Source organism: Phyllopteryx taeniolatus, chromosome 11 (assembly GCF_024500385.1).
Source record: "Phyllopteryx taeniolatus isolate TA_2022b chromosome 11, UOR_Ptae_1.2, whole genome shotgun sequence".
Taxonomy (NCBI): domain Eukaryota; kingdom Metazoa; phylum Chordata; class Actinopteri; order Syngnathiformes; family Syngnathidae; genus Phyllopteryx; species Phyllopteryx taeniolatus.
This window is the reverse complement of record NC_084512.1, coordinates 3,513,426-3,536,514: the sequence shown is the minus strand read 5'-3', so window position 1 is coordinate 3,536,514 and position 23,089 is coordinate 3,513,426. Positions and strand designations below refer to the sequence as shown.

The 23,089-nt window shown below is 41.7% G+C and overlaps 1 protein-coding gene across 1 annotated transcript in view; it reads right to left on the bottom strand.

Moving 5' to 3' along the window:
* Positions 1 to 1,880: 1,880 nt before the first annotated feature.
* The window catches only part of ltbp1 (latent transforming growth factor beta binding protein 1), a 195,653-nt gene continuing 174,444 nt past the window's right edge, over positions 1,881 to 23,089 (bottom strand). The window contains 9 exon segments of the mRNA XM_061788961.1: positions 1,881 to 3,632; positions 3,744 to 3,893; positions 8,017 to 8,169; positions 8,498 to 8,674; positions 8,928 to 9,068; positions 10,092 to 10,220; positions 10,438 to 10,527; positions 13,915 to 14,076; positions 22,864 to 23,001. Of these exon segments, the coding sequence (XP_061644945.1) occupies positions 3,460 to 3,632; positions 3,744 to 3,893; positions 8,017 to 8,169; positions 8,498 to 8,674; positions 8,928 to 9,068; positions 10,092 to 10,220; positions 10,438 to 10,527; positions 13,915 to 14,076; positions 22,864 to 23,001 (1,313 nt within the window). The 3' untranslated portion in view covers positions 1,881 to 3,459.

The window sequence follows — 23,089 nt, the reverse complement described above, 5'->3', positions numbered from 1 at the left end:
AGCCCAGCCAGCGGGCCCGTCCAACAGGGGACCCAACCAGGGGGATGCCACCGACCCCCCAAGACCCGGGAAGGTCCCTAGTCCAACCGAAGCGCCCTGACCAGTCCCAAAGGAAGAGGCACGGGCACTGGACCACCGTCCCCCACACGGTATAAAAGGGGCTTCCCTGAATAGCTCAGTCATTCACAAGCAAAGATGGGCCGAGGTTCACAAAGAGGTGAATAAAATAGTCGAACAGTTTAAGGACAATGTTCCTCAACGTACAATTGCAAGGAATTTAGGAATTTCGTCATCTACGGTCCATAATATCATCAAAAGGTTCAGAGAATCTGGAGAAATCACAGCATGTAAGCGGCAAGGCCGAAAACCAACATTGAATGCCCATGACCTTCGATCACACAGGCGGCACTGCATCAAAAACCGACATCAATATGTATAGGATATCGCCATACGGGCTCAGGAACACTTCAGAAAACCAATGTCTGTAAATATAGTTCGGCGCTACATCCGTAAGTGCAACTTTAAACTCTACTATGCAAAGCAAAAGCCATTTATCAACAACACCCAGAAACGCTGCCGGCTTCTCTGGGCCTGAGCTCATCTAAGATGGACTGCTGTAAAGTGGAAAAGTGTTCTGTGGTCCGACGAGTTTACATTTCAAATTGTTTTTGGAAATTGTGGACGTCGTGTCCTCCTGGCCAAAGAGGAAAAGAACCATTCGGACTGTTATGGACTCAAAGTTAAAAAGCCAGCATCTGTGATGATATGGGGCTGTGTTAGTGCCAATGGCATGGGTAACCGACACATCTGTGAAGGCACCATTAATGCTGAAAGGTACATGCAGGTTTTGGAAAAACATATGCTGTCATCCAAGCAGCGTCTTTTTCATGGACGTCCCTGCTTATTTCAGCAAGACAATGCCAAACCGCATTCTGTACGTGTTACAACAGCGTGGCTTCGTAATAAAAGAGTGCGGGTACTAGACTGGCCTGCCTGCAGTCTAGACCTGTCTCCCATTGAAAATGTTTGCCGCATTATGAAACGTAAAATACGACAACGGCGACCCCGGACTGTTGAACAGCTGAAGCTGTACATCAAGCAAGAATGGGAAAGAATTCCTCCTGCAAAGCTTCAACAATTAGTGTCCTCAGTTCCCAAACGTTTATTGAATATCGTTAAAAGGTGATGTAACACAGTGGTAAACATGACCCTGTCCCAGCTTTTTTGGAACCGTTTGCAGCCATAAAATTCTAAGTTAATGATTATTTGCTAAAAACAATAAAGTTTATCAGTTTGAACATTAAATATCTTGTCTTTGTAGTGTATTCAATTAAATATAGGTTGAACATGATTTGCAAATCATTGTATTCTCTTTTTATTTATGTTTAACACAACGTCCCAATTTCATTGGAATTGGGGTTGTATATAAACATTAGATGTGTTCTCTCTTTTGCCTAAAAAATAAAATCTCTCCAGTCTGGCCCATAAGTGCTTTAGACCCTGGCAAGAATTTGGGGTGTTAACAGACATAGAATAAATGGTCGGGGCAGGAATATGCCAAAAATATTTCAGCCCTTTATAAAATAATTTTTCCCCTTGGCATAGTTCAATCTTTGTATTCTACCAAATGATTGACAATGTCACAGCCACCCAAATACACTGGCTTCATATTTGAATGTTAATAAAAAAATACCCAACTATCCTTGCTTCGTGGTGGTGTTGTGAAGAGACTAGCTTAATTAAGTGGGGAGAAGACATCTGACCTCTTCACAGAATTTAAATATCCACATTCACTTTTACTAGGTGGAAAAAAACAACTGGTTTTCCCAGTTTGTCAATATGTGAACACAGACATATACATCAGATTAAAAACATCAAACTAAAACAAAACATTCATTTTATAAACAATTGTGTTAACATTCTCCATATAGTCAAACAGCAGTTAAGTAAATTTGTTTCATCTTGGGCATTTTCTACAGTGCAGAATACAGTATATGGGCTTGGGCTGTATATGAATATGTATTTGTAGAATGTCTTCTCTGATATGAAAATGTTTTGTTCTGAGGGCATCAACTATGTAGGGAACATAAACAATCTAAGCTCTCAAGTAAAATAAAAAGCTATTTTAGAGCTCCCACTTCATCATATGAGGGCATTTGAAAAAATAAATATAGATCTGCAAAACTCTCATTAAAACCTGCTATTTAAGACAAATGGTGATAAAGTTTATTGGTCTTGATCTGTGATTGCAAGAGTGAAAAATACGAGTCGCAGGCAAACAAACCCTCAAACACTGGCAAACATACCAATATACAGTTATAAGTACTGTTACATTTTGGATTCGATAACATTTTTAATATTAGGGGATTATGATGAACGTGAACCCAACAAGAAAAACAGTCCCATGAAGTTTCAAGGACAACTGCAGAGAATTGCAGAAGCTTGGTATAAAATTACAACAACATGCGGAGTGTGCAGAACATGTCAAACTGTGACTAAATGTATTGCATACTGTACAGGTGCTTAATATTACAATTATCACTGTGGCGAACATTCAAACTCCATTAGCATAAATCGTAGTCAATTGTTGTTCAGCTTTTTACATTATTGGGCCAAAGAAATATTGACTTGTTTGGTTTACAGCTTCGTGTTCAAAATGAATAACATTCCACCCTTGTTTGCGCTTACTGTTGGAGCTAAAAGGCAAGCTACCATGCTTACCAATGGTGGTCAAAACCGCTGACTGATGTTAGCATGTGCATGGTTGGGTGAGTGGATAGTGCATCTGCCTCACAGTTCTGGGGTTCAAGGTATAAATCTCAGCCTTGGCTACTCCTGTGTGGAGTTTGCATGTTCTCTTTATGCTTGTGTGGGTTTTCTCCAGGTACCCCGGCTTCCTCACACAAATTGAAGAGTAAATTGCCTAAATTGTTGTGAATTGATTGCATGGTTAATAAAAGGTTTATGATGGCGACAATATGACCCTTGAAAAATTTAGGGTCCAGCTTTAGAGGTTCCACTATGTTATGTAATTTCAAGAAACTTTCTTCATACAGACCAGGCATTGGCAAATTGGAATATTTATCGTCATAATAATATACCATTCATAAGATAATACATTTTAGTTTATTCAAAAATACCCATATTTAGTATTAAAAAGATCATATATATTTCAACTCTATTAAATAGAAGAAGTCAGTCAAAACACACATTGAACAGACGGGGAATGCAGAACGAGAAGGAGGCTCATAAGAGTGCAATATTTTAGATTAGTGTGTGAGAGATCTAACGTTTTTGGAAGACCAGGAAGATTTCAGTATTGTTGCTAATTGAATGACCTAACATTTTTTTTTTTTTTTTTTAGCTGATGTTCACAAACATGCCATTTACAGAGATGTGTGTTTGTGCGGATGACTGTGGTTTCAGAGTCTCTTGTTGCCCAGTCCAGTCAATCCACACTCACTGTGTGTGTGCTGATGTTTGGCGTGTCACTGTCTCCACACAATAGTTTGGTTTTTCAGAGGGAGTGAAGCCTGGAAGGCATACACAACGGTAGGAACCCAATGTGTTGATGCATTTTGCATTTTTACACAGCGACATGCGATCGTTGAGTTCTGAACACTCATTTACATCTGGGGATAGAACAAAGGGAGGCACTTCAGTGATAACATACAGTATGTACTTTAATCCCAATTTACTTAAATGACATTATTCATTGTGATGAAATATGACGGCGCTCCTACCAATGCAGGCCATGCGGGGCAGGTCCAGTGTGTAACCATCAAAGCACTCACAGGTGTAACCCTCTTGGACTCGAACACACCGACCGTTGTCGCAGCCGTTCAATATACCGCACTCCTCTGATCGCAAACCCTCAAATGCCTTGAATGGATCTGTGGAATTAAGGATGACAAAGTTTAGCCTAATTGTAATTTCGTTCTCTGGTCTGGACCAAAGCAGAAAATAAATCTGGCATCTTCTGACTGAAATCAGATTTCAAAACCAAACCTTGCATAACCCACCAAACTGGCTTTGTGTTGATAAGGTGCTGCAAGATATTTACCAGCTAAAATGTCCATTCATCCTTTTTTTACACAACGTCCTGGAGAGAGGCCTGGTCGCCAAGTCAATCGCAGGGAACATATAGACTTAGCCATTTAAACTCAGTCACACTGAATCTTTAGGCTCTATTTTCGGTGACAGCGCATCTGCGGCGGGACCCAAATGCCGGTGGATTCTGATTTTCGTGATTAGCCACAGTTAATTCATGATTTAACGAGGGGGACGATTACTTTTTCACACAGGGCTAGGGAGCTTTGAACAGTTTGTTTTCCAATTACCATTCAAAAACTGCATTTTATGTTGACTTGGGTTATCTTTGTCTGATATTTTTATTTGACGATCTTAAATATTAAAGTGGGGAAATGCTAAAATTAAGAATTTGAGAGGGGAGCCAAAACTTTTTCATGGTACTGTATATTTTAGTTATTTTTACCCACAATGCTTTGTCATGTGATTTGAATATATTTGCTGCACAACGGAGGTCAGATGTTCAAGAAAGAAAATGAAATGTGTGTGAACACACCCAAAGTCAACGCACATCATACAACATCAATGCTGGTGGTTATACAATGCAAATACAGTATAGTGTCCATCAAAGGTCTCTTGCAACTGATACTTTTAGTTGGGAAATCCAAAAAGCAAGACGATCACTTGAACAGATAGCAACTGACATAGGGTGAGAGAGGTAGACACAACACACTGCATGGGTACATATGTCGCTTGCTAGAAAGAAACCCATGCATGTGAACCACTGCACTACCATTGACTCTTGATTATTATTGATGGTTGGTTTTAATGTTTGTATTTAATATTTATATATTTTTCTTAATTTAGACTATTCAAACTTTCCAATATGGGACTCAGTCTGACAGATAAGAGCTTGATGCTGAGGAGGAGTGTCAGGATGCTGTTGGAGCAGCAGACTACAATATTACTTACACAAGATGGCAGAGAAGCACTGAACAACAACTTTCGGTCGTGTGTGGCCAGTGGGAAAGCTGCCTGATCAGCATATAGTATTTCTTTTACACACTCATCAACCATTCATTGGAAACATTTAGCTACAACCATAATATAGACACACATAAGATGGCAGAGTATGTAACAAATTAAGGTAAGAAAGTCACACTCTATTCTTCTACAAGGGGGAGGCATTCCTTCCTCTTCTCTAGCACAATTGGGAGGTTGCTTCTTTTCACCTGAATATTGTTGACATTTCACAACTAAATTGAGGACTCTTTGTACAACCCCAATTCCAATGAAGTTGGGACGTTGTGTTAAACATAAATAAAAACAGAATACAATGATTTTAAATTTAATTAAATACACTACAAAGACAAGATATTTAATGTTATAATAAATAATAATCATTAACTTAGAATTTTATGGCTGCAACGCGTTCCAAAAAAGCTGGGACAGGTGGCAAAAAAAGACTGAGAAAGTTGAGGAATGCTCATCAAACACCTGTTTGGAACATCCCACAGGTGAACAGGCTAATTGGGAACAGGTGGATGCCATAATTGGGTATAATTGCTCAGTCATTCACAAGCAAAGACGGGGCGAGGTTCACCTCTTTGTGAACAAGTGCGTGAGAAAATAGTCGAACAGTTTAAGGACAATGTTCCTCAACGTACAATTGCAAGGAATTTAGGGATATCATCAGCTACGGTCCATAATATCATCAAAAGGTTCCAAGAATCTGGAGAAATCACTGTATGTAAGCGACAAGGCCGAAAACCAACATTGAATGCTCGTGACCTTTAATCCCTCAGGCGGCACTGCATCAAAAACTGACATCAATGTGTAAAGGACATCACCACATGGACTCAGGAACACTTCAGAAAACCAATGTCAGTAAATACAGTTCGGCGCGACATCCGTAAGTGCAACTTGAAACTCTACCATGCAAAGCAAAAGCCATTTATCAACAACACCCAGAAACGCCGCCGGCTTCTCTGGGCCCGAGCTCATCTAAAATGGACTGATGAAAAGTGGAAAAGTGTTCTGTGGTCCGACGAGTCCACATTTCGAATTGTTTTTGGAAATTGTGGACGTCGCTCGCATCCTCCTGGCCAAAGACGAAAAGAACCATCCGGAAGTTACCCAAACTTACACATCTGTGAAGACACCATTATTACTTAAAGGTACATACAGGTTTTGGAAAAACATATGCTGCCATCTAAGCAGCGTCTTTTTCATGGACGCCCCTGCTTACTTCAACAAGACAATGCCAAACCACATTCTGCACGTGTTACAACTGCGTGGCTTCGTAGTAAAAGAGTGTGGGTACAAGACTGGCCTGCCTGCAGTCCAGACATGTCTCCCATTGAAAATGTGTGGCGCATTATGAAGCGAAAATACGACAACGGAGACCCCGGACTGTTGAACAGCTGAAGCTGTACATCAAGCAAGAATGGGAAAGAATTCCACCTACAAAGCTTCAACAATTAGTGTCCTCAGTTCCCAAACATTTATTGAATGTTGTTAAAAGAAAAGGTGATGTAACACAGTGGTAAACATGACCCTGTCCCAGCTTTTTTGGAACGCGTTGCAGCCATAAAATTCTAAGTTAATGATTATTTGCTAAAAACAACAAAGTTTATCAGTTTGAACATTAAATATCTTGTCTTTGTATTAAATTAAATATAGGTCGAACATGATTTGCAAATCATTGTATTCTGTTTAGGCGGCACGGTGGCCGACTGGTTAGAGCGTCTGCTTCACGGTTCTGAGGAGCGGGGTTTAATCCCCGGCCCTGCCTGTGTGGAGTTTGCATGTTCTCCCGTGACTGCGTGGGTTTTCTCCGGGCGCTCCGGTTTGCTCCCACATCCCAAAAACATACATGGTAGGTTAATTGACAACTCCAAATTGCCAGTGAGTGTGAATGGTTGTTTGTTTGTATGGGCCCTGCGATTGGCTGGCAACCAGTTCAGGGTGTACCCCGCCTCCTGCCCGATGATGGCTGGGATACCCTCCAGCACGCCCGTGACCCTAGTGAGGAGAAGCGGCTCAGAAAATGTATTCTGTTTATATTTATGTTTAACACAACGTCCCAACTTCATTGGAATTGGGCTTGTACAACATTTATGCATGAACCTTTATCTCACGGACTGAGTGTAGGTTACTGTATGAACACATTTGTTATGAGTTATAAAAATACACGGTATTAACCTTGTGGGGTGATCAGAATTAGCCACATGTGCTCCCACCACCCCTGAGAGAGCAGTGTCACCCATGATTGCAGCAAATCATTGTATTCTGTGTTTATTTATGTTTAACACAATGTCCCAACTTCACTGGAATTGGGGTTGTACAAAAAAACCTACAAAGTTGAATATGGTGCCGACTCATGTGTCTATATTTTGCCAAGGTGAGCCCTAGATGCAGTTATGCTAACAGTAGGATCCATAGTGACATTGTGGTTTACATATGATTGCTAATTTAGTGATGTTACTAGATTAAGTGACTTGAAGCGAAATCTATCTGATTTTGACACTATCCCCTCCCTCACTCCTCTCAACCACTTCAACCTCATATTTTTTGGCTACGGTTCACAAGTGGGAAAAGAGCAGAAAATTGTGGTAGTGGCTACAACTCATTCACATTTTACTCATTCAGCTAAAATCCATGTTTCTCGCAAACGTGAATTTTGTAATCAGGCTAAAACGTATACTGAAAGGAAAGCAATAAATAATATTTTGGTCAGAATTTATTCCAGGTAATTTTGGAGCTACAAAACACAAACAATGTATTAATAGTGGTCCCAAACCATATCGGCTATCAATTACAAGCTGAATGACATGCCCCTCAAATAAACGCACCTCATTTTCCAAACTTTCAACTGTTGTTAGAAATATACGTATGTACAGTACATAGTAATCTAGAGCTTTGTGGTAAAAAGATGTGTGTTTATTATTTTCTTCCACTAAAACAAACAAAAATTAAAATCCTTACATTCCTCATTGTCGTAAAATGGCAAGGCAGGATGCTCCTCAGGTGATGGTGAATAGTCTGGGCTCACTTCATATTCATGGACTGGACCAGCAACAAGGGCATCGCGCCCGTAAGGATGCCGCCCGCCAAGGTTACACATGGACGCATAATCACCTTAGACAGCAAAAGAAAAAGAAAAAAAAAAGCCAGTTCATGAAACATAACAGCCTTTGTTTTCACAAAAATGTTTAGGGGGAGAGGGTCTCTAAATCCCAAATTAGCAGATTACAGGCACAACATCCAAAATCCAGAGAGGCACTTTAAAGACAAATTGCTTGCGTGTTTTTAACATACTTCGCCAATCAAGATGATTCAGATTCTGAGTAAAAGGCCTGTTTTGTAATTTACAGTAAAATAATGAATCACAGATCATGTGTAAAATTAAAACTGGTTTGATTTAGACATGCGACACAGTTGTAACAGTGTCCTGTTTATTTTGTACCTGTGTTTTTGGGTGGGCATAAGGCACAGTCCATGCCCCATGCATCTCCAAAGAGACAGCAGCACTCTGTGAATGTTGTCTTCCTGTCGGGACCCAGCGGCAGAGTGCATGTCATGGATTCTGTCACCTTCTGCCAGCAGATACCCTGGAAGTCTATCTGCCCCACCTCATGTTGGTCTGGGATGGGGACACACACAGTAAATCAATTAAGTATTTTGAAAGAAACACTTCTTGAAACCGTATGTATTATCAGCTGGTTTTTTTCTTTGTTTTTAAATGCTTATAATCATGTAAACCACATTGAGTTACCTTGTTATGAAATGCGCTATATTAATAAATTTGCTTTGCTTTGCTTCTGAACATAGATACGACTGGATAGATAATCATTGTTCTAGTTTTAGTTGAGCAAAACTTGGACAAATGCTCTTACCAGCCACATCAGGAACAAAGATGCATCTGTTACTGTTGGGGTCCAACACCATGGGATGATTACAGAAACAAATGTATGACCCTTCAGTGTTCAAACACTGGGCTCCAACACACACGGACTCATCAATGCACTCATTTATATCTAACAGAAAAGAAACAGAAACAAAGTATAACTTTAATTCTTTTGATATACAACCCCAATTCCAATGAAGTCGGGATGTTGTGTAAAACATAAATAAAAACAGAATACTATGATTTGCAAATCATTTTCAACCTATATTGAATTGAATACACTACAAAGACAAGATATTTAATGTTCAAACTGATAAACTTTATTGTTTTTAGAAAATAATCATTAACTTAGAATTTTATGGCTGCAACACGTTCCAAAAAATCTGGTACAGGGTCATGTATACCACTGAGTTACATCACCTTTTCTTTTAACGACATTCAATAAACGTTTGGGAATTGAGGACACTAATTGTTGAAGCTTTGTAGGTGGAATTCTTTCCCATTCTTGCTTGATGTACAGCTTCAGCTGTTCAACAGTCCGGGTTCTCCGTTGTCGTATTTTACGCTTCATAATGTGCCACACATTTTCAATGGGAGGTCTCCTGCTTCTGTTCGTTGAGCTCTGCTCCACCTGTTCCGTGTGTATGTCTGTCCTTGGTGAGACGAGTGGAGTAGGGGCACAGGTCCAGGCAATTACAGTATCATCTGCTGTCTTCGCCGGTCCTGAACGCCACCTCCTCGCCAGATCTATAACTCTTGAGCATGAGTTTGTGCATCCAGCTATCTTAAAGTATTCCTAAGCTAGTATCTTTTGTATTTTAGACTCTGCCTCGTTACCTTAGCCCCAGACTTTTTCACAAGCACTCCTTGCCTGCCTGCCTTGCACCCTGCACCTGTTGAATTGGAACACGGCAACGGAGTCCATTCAAAACCCGGAACTTCACACTCCTGGACCACTGCAATATCCATGACCCCCCCCTGTGAAATAAACTTTCATTGCATCTGCCACCTTGCCTCTGCATTTGGGTCCTCCACACACCCCAGAGCCCTAACAGAGCCAAGATTTGAACCCCAGAACCTTTGACTGTGTCACGGCTGTTCAATTATTTAGCTAAAAATCTTATATTTTGGGTCAAACAAGTTTTGCACACACCTCTGCACTCCAGTTTGGCAGAGTCATAGTCCTGTCCTGTCTTGCAGTAACACTCATAGCTGCCCACAGTGTCCTGACAGAAGCCTCCTTTACACACCTCCTGGCCGAACAGAGTGCACTCATCTGCATCTGCAAAAAAAAAACATGTTACTTATTACAATATGCAATATAATATAGGCTTTAGAAATGTTCCGCAGAGAGCTAAGATGAATGACACCATGGACAAGAACAGAGACTTGTAATGGTAGCAACAGTGACAAATTTTATCCATATGTAAATTCATGTGTGGTATTGCTACAATGTCACACTCCAGTTACAATGTCCGAGATTTCTTTTGTTCACTTACTTTTGTACCTCTCAGCTGTAGGGACTTCATAAAGCAAATCTCCACTTGGGATAAATCCTTTTCCAGATGGACACATCTGGTTGAATTGGTCTGAAATGAGCAGAAATGTGGATATAAATTCTGCCCCACACCCCACAAAAAAACCCTGCTTCCTAACTGCTTGAAAACATGCTCAACTCACAGCAAATTGGTTCTAAATATAACATGTACTGTATGTCACAAAATATACCAGTGAGGACAAAAACAACAGAAGATCAAGTGTGGTGTCAAAACATCACTCAATAATAAAGCTCTGACCACACTGGGCTTAACATAATGGTAAACCAACAGTGCAATGTCATATACCAAACTACTGGACACTTTATATTGCTTGATGACTCTCTTTAGCCACGTATGTGTTTATGTCTCATTTTAAATTTTGTTATAGTTAGCTCCAACTACCAGAGACAAATTCCTTGAATGTTTTTAATAAGGCCTGACTGATTAATCAGCCGGTATTAGCCCTTTTAATTTTCTTGGAACACATTACAACATAAGGGAAAAAAAAAAAGAAAACAAAAAAGAAGCTTATTTTTGCCAATTTCTCTCTTTGTTCTAAAGTTACATAAATACTGAATGACAAAGTATTGTAAAACAGTCGTTCTGCCTGCAAATCTTCATTGTTGTAAGTGTTAAGGGACCCAAAAAGGTTGTTTTATTCATTATATATTTTTTAAAATTAATCTGCTGATCAATCGTTTATTGGAATTTTATTCTGCCAAACATCCAAATTGTTGAAAATCCTTATCGATCGGCGGGCCCTAAGTTTGTAAAATAAAGATGATTTGGATTCTGACAACTAGCTTGTCTTTATGAAGATGAGTTCTTCTGGACTTCTTGTAGCATATCTCACTATCAGCTGCATTGTATCAATCCCAGACTCTCTTCCTACTTTATAACTAACAAGCAGAATTTGTAGCTATATTATGTAAGAATAAAAAAGCAAATTTCATTGAGAATTACTGTCCAAAATTGGGATGCAAAGTTAATCAAATTTAATTGATCGACAAAGAGGATAATGGACAATGAATCAACTGTTATTTGTAACATTAACATTTATATTCACTTGAGTTATCAGAACTCCTACTTCCATACCAGTGTCATATTGAGCAGAATAATGCTAGACCAAGGAGTTGTGCCATTACAGGTCTGCATGGAACAAGTCCATAGTTGGCTTCATATTGGCTTTATATTGTTCTTCTTCAGGCCACAAACTAGATGAACATGAATCAACATTGCACTCGATTTTCATCAGTTGCTTCAAGATGTGATTGATGAACAATAAATTCCAAACAGTCAACACAATTTGATCATTTAATTGATTATGGTCCATATAGTCCATCCTTAGTCATAAAGTCCAACAATGGGCCTTAAAGAGAAATACTGTAACATAAATACACATAATTCAGAGCTGCCAACCTATAAAAATTCACTTCCAGAACAATTTGTCCAAATTTGTCTGAATTTCCATATTTTCAAAATGTTGTCAAGAACATTACAATGGGACAGTCACAATCATTATCGTTAATAAAATTATGGCGTCAATATTTGTCATTTCAATGTTTTTACTACATCAGCCTTGTAATGGCGGAGCTGTTGCTGCCTGAATCAAAGTACCTGTATAAGAGATTTCAATGTGCCATCATCAAAAAAATATCTGTGTCTATGGATTAATTTGCCTTTGCCAATTCTGTTTGCAACCCTGGTAATAAAAAAGAAAGAAAGAAAGAAAATCTATTAAATCAGATTAATCAGATCTCAATGCCAAAATTAAAATTCAGCACTCTATTTTGCAAACAAACAAATAACATTACTGAGAATACATTTAATGGAATGGAGTTTATGAATGGACAATAGTTTTGGTTTCTATTTTGTGCAACGTACTTCTTCTTGTTTTTTATATTACATATTTATATTCCCTATATCCACTGCTACTGAAACAATTTCCCAATTGGGGGACAAAATAAATGGTAAATTATAAATGGTTATTTTACATTACAAATATTTCTCAATAATAATATATCTTTAACCTGCCCATGTTCTGAAGTGACGTGTGCAGTGATGTACTAATTAAATAACTAACGAATTAATTAACAGATGCGGCTACCTGTGTGGACGTGTATTATTTTATATCTCTAAAAAATATTAGAGATATAATATTGCTATTTCGTTGTTTAAAGTTGGTTACTTGAAAACACGGTTCCAACTGGATCTACTGTATGTGACAAGTGTACTGTATCACCAAATAGTTTATTTCGATGTTTTGCAACTGCATGTAACGATAGCTTAGCAATTAGCATGGCTTTGATGTCGACTTCACTCATCTACTCCTTGTCCTCCCTTCGTGAAACTTGTTAAGAACTGTATCTTATTCGCTAACAGCTGTTCAATGTGGATGCGCCGCTCATGTCAGACACTGGATTTTTTTCCCCCCAATATATGGAACAATCACGGCACGGTGGGCGACTGGTTAGAGCGTCAGCATCACAGTTCTGAGGACCCGGGTTCAATCCCCGGCCCCGCCTGTGTGGAGTTTGCATGTTCGCCCCGTGCCTGCGTGGGTTTTCTCCGGGCACTATGGTTTCCTCCCACATCCCAAAAACATGCATTAATTGGAGACTCTAAATTGCCCGTAGGCATGACTGTGAGTGCGAATGGTTGTTTGTTTCTATGTGCCCTGTGATTGGCTGGCAACCAGTTCAGGGTGTACCCCGCCTCCTGCCCGATGACAGCTGGGATAGGCTCTAGCACGCCCGCGACCCTAGTGAGGAGAAGCGGCTCAGAAAATGGATGGATGGATGGAATAATCAGTGTCACGCCGATAACGAGTCAACGTTCAGTGATTTCTGTAACATTTTGACAGCTCTGATAATTATGAATATTATGATGCTCTACCAAAATCTAGATTTTTGGGGGATCATTTGTTATTTGTACGTGAAGACTTTCCATTACGCCTGTAAATTAGATATCACTCCACATTTATCCATCCATCCATTTTCTGAGCCGCTTCTCCTCAATAGGGTCGCGGCCGTGCTGGAGCCTATCCCAGCTGTCATCGGCAGGAGGCGGGGTACACCCTGAACTGGTTGCCAGCCAATCGCAGGGCACATAGAAACAAACAACCATTCGCAATCACAGTCATGCCTACGGGCAATTTAGAGTCTCCAATTAATGCATGTTTTTTGAGATGTGGGAGGAAACCGGAGTGCCCGGAGAAAACCCACGCAGGCACGGGGAGAACATGCAAACTCCACACAGGTGGGGCCGGGGATTGAACCCGGGTCCTCAGAACTGTGAGGCTGACGCTCTAACCAGTCGGACCACCGTGCCGCCCACTCCACATTTATGTATGAAGAATTGCTGGACAGACAAGTGCACAGATGCAAGTAGGACAACTATGCACCTCGTATAGTGTATAATCTTTTCCAGAATACTTACCTGTGCCATTGACAGGACAGAGATAAACCTCACAGTTGTCACCCCAGCCAGCTCCCAGTGTGCAGCAGCACTCTTGCAGGGTGACATGGCTGGTGAGCACACTCTCACACAAGTTCTCATCATTCAGATGGAAGTAGCACTCTTTACGCTCTACTGATGACACTGAAGAAGAAATACAGCAGAAGACGTTTGTACCTGAAAGTCAGTGTTTTACGCTTAAACGTTGGTGTCCCTCAGTCAACAACGGCGCGAAAAGTTGCAGTCATTATGAGGGTGGTGGTGGTTAGTTTTTTTAAAGTTTTTTATCCTTATTATCACATTAATAAAGTTGAAGAATAGCAAATTATGGCTGGTCCCGATTGAAAATCCCGGGTCCGGCCAGTTCGAGGCAAGACCAAGATTTTTGGAAGACCAGTCTCGAGTGTTATAACACTACTTACGAGTCCATGATCAGAACTTTAAATACACTTATCATGGGATAATGGCATCAATCAATTTCATATTGACACAGCATTTTATTTTAACTGTTCCTTATCTGGGGTGGAATGATTATGATTTTATGCATAGTGTACTGAGTAAACTGTGTTCTATGGAGCACTTTATATTGTATAAGATGTAGATTTGTGTCTTTTGTCATTCTAAATGTATTGTTACAAATCTGTATCCAGTAGCTACGGTCAGCGGACATGGAAAGGTCTCCCCATTTGGTGATTGGTAAATCCATTGATTTAGTACATGAAATAAATTGATAAACTTTTGAGATATTTCTTTTACTTTGCGGGAGAAGCTTCACTATTTGCTTGACAAACTACGGCAGTACGAGGGTGCTCTGGAGTGTTGGTATTCTTTTTTTATTGCTGCTTTTAATTTATTATATTGAAGAAAGTTTCCACCTGTTAATTCCATGTTGTTCCCATGTACTAAAATGAAGGGGTATATTATTAATTTCGAAATCTGGATTATGACAGATTGGGAGAGCGTACTGGGAGCTAATTGAGATCCTGTAGATTCTAAACTTTTCCACTAAGCAGTTAAGGTGGATGCGATTATTGGGTTCGTGAAGCATTTATGGTGTTTAAGACTTAAATAAATAAATGGGAGTTTTGGGAGTTTGATGTTGTTGCAGTCTATTTTTCCCAATTCTAGCCAAAAATCATACTCCTCATTGTTGTGCAACCATTTGATTAGGTATTGTAATTGGTTAGCTAAATAACAGTATATAAAGTTGGGAGCATTTAGGCCTCCTCCTATTTTTGTTATTTGTTTAATAAAAAATTATTACAGCAGAATCTAAGATTTGAAACCATTTAAATATGGTCTTAAATGGAATAATTGAAAATAATTTATTTGAGGTAAAGTTTAAATTTTTATTCCAGCTTTTCTTCCCAGTAGTGATATAGGCAACTTATCCCAGCGCCTTAAATCAACTGAGATTTTTTTTCCAGAAGTGGTGTTTACTTTAGACTGGTTAGCTCTGTGAGTTTTGACGAAATATTAATACCTAAATACTTAATGTTTCCAATAGGAATAGGGTAATCTGGTATTTGATCTGCAGGAGTCCATGAGTGTCCTGCTATTGGCAGTATGGTTGATTTTGTCCAGTTGCTAGAGTAGTCTAATATTTGTGAAAATGAGATTGAAGACTGCCTGAAGAAAATAGTTGGGTTCCTGTAAGTAAAGAAGGATATCATCAGCATACAGATTCATTTTGTGTTCTGTCACTAGTGAACAGATACCTTTAATATTAGCATTCTGAGGTATAGCGGCAGCAAGAGGTGCGATGAATATTTCAAATAGCATTGGTGAGAGTGGACATCCTTGTCTGGTTCCTCTTTGTAATGTAAAACTTTGTGAAGTGATCATATTTGTGGTGACTGTCGCTTTCGGCGAATTGTATAATGTTGCTATCCAATGTATAAATGAATCTCCAAAGCCAAATTTGTGAAGTTCTGCAGGAAAGCCCAGTTAACTTTATCAAAAGCCTTCTCTGCGTCAAGTGACATGATGATTGGGTTTAGATTTTTACGTTGTGACATGCTTATTAAATTTAATAGATGTCTGGCATTATTTGTGGAACTTCTACTTTTAATGAAGGCTGTCTGGTCATAGTGGATTATCGATGGAATTACCTTTTCATATCTCGCTGCGAGGGCTTTCGAGATAATCTTGATATCTACATTAATCAGTGATAACGGCCGATAATTAGCCAAGAGAGTGGGGTCTTTACCTGACTTCAGTAATAACTTAATTGAAGCTGTGTTCATATGGCTACTAATTTGACCTTTATCGTTTATCTCCTTGACTATTCTGAGAAATAGAGGCGCTAGTATTGGCCAGAAATGTTTAATGAATTCAACAGGGATTTCGTCCGGGCCAGGTGCTCGTCCCGATTGCATATTTTTTAATGCGTTATGTAATTCTGTGACGGTTAATGGGAACATCAAGGCTGTCTTTAATTTGTGTATTTAATTGAGGAACGTTTAGATCCTTAATGAAAGTTTAAATTTCTTTTTGGTCTGGGTTGTTCGGAGATGCGTATAAGTTGTTATAATAATTGTAAAACATTTCATTTACTTCTTGCGGTGACTGTGTAGTTGCTGTTTGAATCTTGAATGGCTGTAATTAATTACTTTTCTTTATTGCGCTGAAGTTGGTTCGCAATGAATTTTCCTGATTTATTACTGTACTCAAAGTGAGTGTATCTTAACTGTTGTTGTAGAAAATCTGTTCTTTTTGATAAGATAGCGTCTAATTGATGTTTTGCCTTTTGAAATTAGTTTCTAAGCGTATCTGTCGGATTAATTGCATATTCTTTTGTGAGGTGTAGAATTTTTTCCTCAATTCCATTTTCCAATTTTTGTTCTTGTTTTTAATTTTTTAATACGAAGAGTATGATATGATTCGACCTCTCAATACAGCTTTCCCGGTTTCCCACAACAGAGAAGGGGATATGGTTGGGGAGTCGTTGAATTGCAAAAACTCATCCCATTCCTTCCTCACGAAAGAATAAAAATCCGGGTCTTTCAATAGGGACGTCCCAAACTTGATTCAACTTTTAGTTTAGTTTATGCCTTGATGTCTGTGTCAGTGTGTCAACTTTACAGATGTGGCTGCGAGACTTTGAGAACTGTTGGTCCTGATTTGAAGCCCCAAATAGCATCAAATGTGATTTAACCATCAACAGTTGATTTACCAAGACTAAAATTTAAGCAATCATTCTATATGCTTGATCTATGAGTAAAGAGTACACATTTGGGAGTATTTTATATTAAGATATGATTTTTACACCACTTTTATGGAAAATTTGTAGACTAAATTCAAGTTGATGGGAGTGGTCTTGTCTGGGCCGGCGTCCTTTTTGACACGCCCCCTGGGTATTTAACCTCTGACTCCCACATCCTCACTCTCTTTTTTGTGTCTAGCTCTCTTGTCTTGCTTTGTGGCTCTTCCTAACATCTCCCCAGCTCCCCATTCCTTTGTTCCGTTGTCCCCCGGTGGCGCAACCACGTGCGCGGGCGACGGCTAGACAAGCCAGCGGCGCGGTCCGATCAATAAAGCGATCCATGCGGCCATGCGGCTTCGATCGTTTTTCTAGCTTGAGCTCGAAGCCCACAGCAAACTCACTAAGCAGGAAAGTTACGAGCGTATCCCAACGGGACAATAATTTTTCTTCTTCCGCCTCTTTTGTTTTTGTTGTATTTTTCTGCATCCTTTTTCTTCTTCAACCAAACCTGTCTCCGTGCTTCCCGAGACGACTGAGAAAGACCATCCCACCGACCAGCTGATCTACAGTCGTGAGTAGATACTGGAATCGCTGCCAAAATGTACAAGATTAGTGCCTAATAATTTTGGGGAAATTACTAACGTCACACAAAATCCCAACTTTGCTGTCTCTCTCTCTGACTCAACACATTCAACGCTCACATTCCCTTTTTTAGCCCAGCAGCACACGATGTCCTTTTTGTACGCCTATTTTTTTCTTTCACCAGTATTAGTGTTATTTTCTTCCTGTAATTAGCCTCTTTGTGTTTCCCCATAGATCACTCAGACACTATTTGTTGATTTGACAGACTGCGTGGTCGATCGGGCCTACAAGGGAATACATCATGTATTTGTATATAATTGTACATATAAATACTATATATAAATACAGTGTAAACAGGGAAGTGATTCACAAAAGTGGGATTTTTTTTTTCAGTAGCGCTCAACTGCACCAAAGGAGAACTGCAGTGTACTGTCACTCATTCTGAATTTTCAGTGAATGACCAATGAGAAGCCAGCATCAGGCAGCGCCGTGCAGGCGGGGGAGGGACTGTAGTGAACTGAATGGACTGAAACTGAACAGAACAGAATGTACTGTAAGCTATGAGTGATTAGTTCTGTGAACTTCTTCGTTCGCGATCCGCCAAGGAAAGACGTACTAGTATGCATGCAGTGAACTGTCCTGCCAAGAGTGACTCATGCGGAGGTTCACTGTGAACTAGTACGACAAGTGATTTGTTCGCGCAAGGAACGACTATGCAGTGAACATACTAAGGAGTGATTTTAACTGTTCGTCCTCACGGGGATAGCTTTCACTAGCTTCCGTTTCTCCAAGCTATCGGCTAATGTTGAGTCAGTCAAGTACATGACAACAACCACAGATTTAAAATACATTTAAATTAATAATAAATGTATATATGAACACATACATATCATCCCCGCTGTGTCTCTAATGCAATTATTAAAGCTTTTTGTTTAATAATAATAATAACAACAACAATACCCCCCCTTTAGGAAGCCGTCACCTTATCGTGGTGGAGGGGTTTGTGTGTCCCAATGGTCCTAGGAGCTAAGTTGTCTGGGGCTTCACTGGTAGGGTCACCCATGGCAAACAGGTCCGAGGTGAGGGACCAGACAAAGCATGGAATGGATGGAGGTTTCCCTTGCCTGGACGCGGGTCACAGAGGCCTTCCTCTGGAGCCAGGCCTGGAGGTGGGGCTCGAAGGCGAGGGCCCGGTGGCCGGGCCTGCATCCATGGGGCCCGCCTGGGCACAGCCCGAAAGGGTAACGTGGGCCCCCCTTCCCACGGGCTCACCACCTGTGGGAAGGGTCGTAGGGGTCGGGTGCAGTGTGAGCTGGGCGGTGGCCGAAGGCAGGGAACTTGGCGATCCCATCCCCGGCTACAGATGATGGCTCTAGGGACGTGGAACGTCACCTCTCTGACAGGGTAGGAGCCCGAGCTGGTGTGTGAGGTCGAGAAGTTCCGACTAGATATAGTCGGACTCGCCTCCACACACAGCTTGGGCTCTGGTACCAATCCTCTCGAGAGGGGTTGGACTCTCTTCCACTCTGGAGTTGCCCACGGTGAGAGGTGCCGAGCAGGTGTAGGTATACTTATTGCCCCCCGCCATGTCACCACAACACCATGTTCAAGCATAAGGGTGTCCACACGTGCACTTGGCATCAGGACACCCTAGGTCGCAGTTCGATGATCGACTTTATGGTCGTGTCATCGGACTTGGGGGCGCATGTCTTGGACACTCGGGTGAAGAGTGGGGCGGAGCTGTCAACTGATCACCACCTGGTGGTGCGTTGGCTCCGATGGTGGACATGGCAGGCCCAAACGTATTGTGAGGGTTTTCTGGGAACGTCTGGCAGAATCCCCTGTCAGAAAGAGTTTGACAGAACTTTGCTCATGTTCTGGGGGAAGCGGGGGGACATCGAGTCCGAGTGGACCATGTTCCACGCCTCCATTGCTGAGGTGGCCGACCAGAGCTGTGGCTGTAAGGTAGTCGGTCCCTGTCGTGGCGGCAATCCCCTAACCCGTTGGTGGATACGAACGGTGAGGGAGTCCTATCAGGCCTTTTTGGCCTGTAGGACTCCTAAGGCAGCTGATGGGTACCGGCTGGCCAAGCGGAATGCAGCTTTGGTTGTCGCTGAAGCAAAAACTCGGGCATGGGAGGAGTTCAGTGAGGCCATGGAGAAAGACTTCCGGAGGGCTTCGAAGAAATTCTGGTCCACCATCCGGCGTCTCAGGAGGGGGAAGCAGTGCACTATCAACACTGTAGGGATGAGGCACTGCTGACCTCGACTCGGGACGTTGTGAACCGGTGGGGAGAATACTACGAAGACCTACTCAATTCCACCGACACGCCTTCCCATGAGGAAGAAGAGTCTTGGGTTTCTGAGGCGGGCTCTCCTGTCTCTGGGGTTGAGGTCACCGAGGTGGTTAAAAAGCTCCTCGTGGCAAGGCCCCGGGGGTGGATGAGATTCGCCCAGAGTTCTTAAAGGCTCTGGATGTTGTGGGGGTGTCCTGGTTGATACGGCTCTGCAACATCGCATGGACATCGGGGACAGTGCATCTGGATTGGCAGACTGGGGTGGTGGTCCCCCTTTTTAAGAAGGGGGACCAGAAGGTGTGTTCCAACTACAGCGGGATCACACTCCTCAGCCTCCCTGGTAAGGTCTATTCAGGGGTGCTGCAGAGGAAGGTCCGTCGGGAAGTCGAAGCTCAGATTCAGGAGGAGCAGTGTGGTTATCGTCCTGGGCGTGGAACAGTGGACCAGCTCGACACCCTCAGCAGCGTCCTCGAGGGTGCATGGGAGTTCGCCCAACCAGTCTACATTTGTTTTGTGGACTTGGAGAAGGCGTTCGACCGTGTCCCTTGCGGGGTCCTGTGGGGGTTGCTTTGGGAGTATGGGGTACCGAACCCCCTGATACAGGCTGTTTGGTCCCTGTACGACCGGAGACAGAGTTTGGTCCGCATATCCGGCAGTAAGTCGGACTCGTTACCGGTAAGGGTTGGGACTCCGCCAAGGCTGCCCTTTGTCACCGATTCTGTTCAGAAATTTTATGGACAGAATTTCAAGGCGCAGCTGAGGCGTAGAGGGGTCCGGTTTGGTGAATCCGCTGCTCCTCCACATCGAGAGGAGCTGGGGTATCTGATTCGGATGCCTCACGGACGCCTCCCTGGTGAGGTGTTCCGGGCACGTTCCACCGGGAGGAGACTCCGTCTTTCGGCCGGCCTGGGAACGCCTCGGGATCCCCCCGGAAGAGCTGGATGAAGTGGCTGGGGAGAGGGAAGTCTGAGTGTGCCTGCTAAAGCTACTGCCCCGGCGACCCGACCTCGGATAAGCGGTAGAAAATGGATGTATGGATGGACAACAATAATCAATTAAACCTATATGGTGCTTCTTCAAGACACTCAAAGACACTTTACACCAATCAGATGTAACAGTGAGGTGAGTGAGCAGGACTGCTGTGGAATGCAGACATGTCTCGCTGGCCGGCAGGAGCCTGTGTGGATGTAGCGGGGACGCAAAAGGATATGTGCGGTAGCTGAACTGAGTCACAACCGAAGCCAGATGTTCGAGAGGTTGCTGAGAGATAAATAGGTACGTGATAACTTTTTTTTTTTTTTTTTTTTAAATCGCCATGCCTTTCCTAGTTTAAAATACGTGACAACAGTGCATCGTCCTTCTGTGAAGGTGCACCTCAGGGCTGATCATGAACTGAATGAGGAAGCGCTTGAATGATTCTGTGAAAAACGATTGAACGATTTTTAAAGAACTGACTCTAGTGAGGCAGCCCGGTGTCCAACTGGTTAGCACATCTGACATTCTGAGGACCTGGGTTCAAATCCGGCCTCACCTGTGTGGAGTTCGCATGTTCTCCCCGTGCTTGCGTGGGTTTTTCTCAGGGTTCCCCCATTTTCCTCCCACATTCCAAAAACATGCATGGAAGGTTAATTGAAGACACTATATTGCCCACAGGTGTGAATGTGAGTGTGACTGTCTCTATGTGCCCTGCAATTGGGTGGCGATCAGTTCAGGGTGTAATACACCTTTCGCTCAGAGATGGCTGGGATAGGCCCCAGCACGCCCAGGATCCTAGTGAGGATAAACGGTACAGTAAATGAATGGATAGATGATGATAGTGATTTAGTACACTCAAAAGAACTGCTGTGCCCATGACTAATAGAATAAGAGGGTATATGTGCAACCAACTTTCGCATTCAGCAAAACAGGTTAAAGCACTTTCTTCCGGTTCAAAAAAATGGTGAAGCCCAATTATAGCAGGAGACCGAGACAGAGAACCTGTTGGCACTTTCAACATCTACAATGTCTTTTGTTTTACACAAGATGTCTTCAAGAGCTACCCAAGATGACAATATCTGATGTTTACGCTTTGTTTGTGTTTACATATGAGTTTGCAAAATTACTTCTATTCACACTTAGAAGGTTTAATGCCCTAATGTTTCTTTTATTGTTCCATAACTCTGGTGTAACTTCTCTAAGATGTCTAGCCTTGCTAATAGGAGCAAGGTATTGTTTGTCTTATCCAAGGACATTCCCAACCGGCTACAACAGCTGGCTGGGTAGCTGGTGGGAATGTCCTGATTATGGAATCTGACTGAAGGATTTTATAATCTATTTTTTTGGAGTTTCGGCTTCAGAGAGAGTGTGGGGAGCGAGAGGACAGCTGGCGATCTCCCCCTCACTCTCCTCTGCTTCTTTTTTCCAATTCTTTCTCCCTTTCTCCCTCTGTCTCTTTTATTTATGTCATGTTAAATAGCTTTTTTGTATTAAAAACCCATAAAGACAAGATTGCGTCCTAACTTATTCTGTAGAAAAAGATTTGCCGAAAACACATCATATAACAACAATACCATATTTGTATAAATAAATGATATACATGTATTTAACTTCTGTCCGAAGACACCAGCCAAAAAGAAAACAAAATTTTAGCAAGTTGGGGTTCAGAGCAACATGTCATCAACCTGTTAGCCTAGTTATCGTGGCATATACAGGAAGTCCGATTAACATGACATGAACATGATGTTCTGCATAAAGCGGAGTAGCTTAGATTAGAAATGATGGTTTTTCATTAGCCAAGTTTATCTTGGTGAAGTCATTTTGAATACAGTACTTTTGGACATACACTTTTAACGACATGACAATCAGTCACCTGTTGGAATGGGCTCACATCTGGCGACCATGACATTATACTCTTGGCCGCTGGGACATGTGCAAAGGAAGGAACTATCGACGTTCACACACTGAGCTTCTCCGCAGACACTACTCAGCAGCTCACACTCATTAACATCTGCAGAGGAGGAAGAGTTAAAAAAAACGTTAATAAATGCTAGTGTTTCTTTGCTTGGTAAGTTTTCTTTACCATTCGAACCCAACTA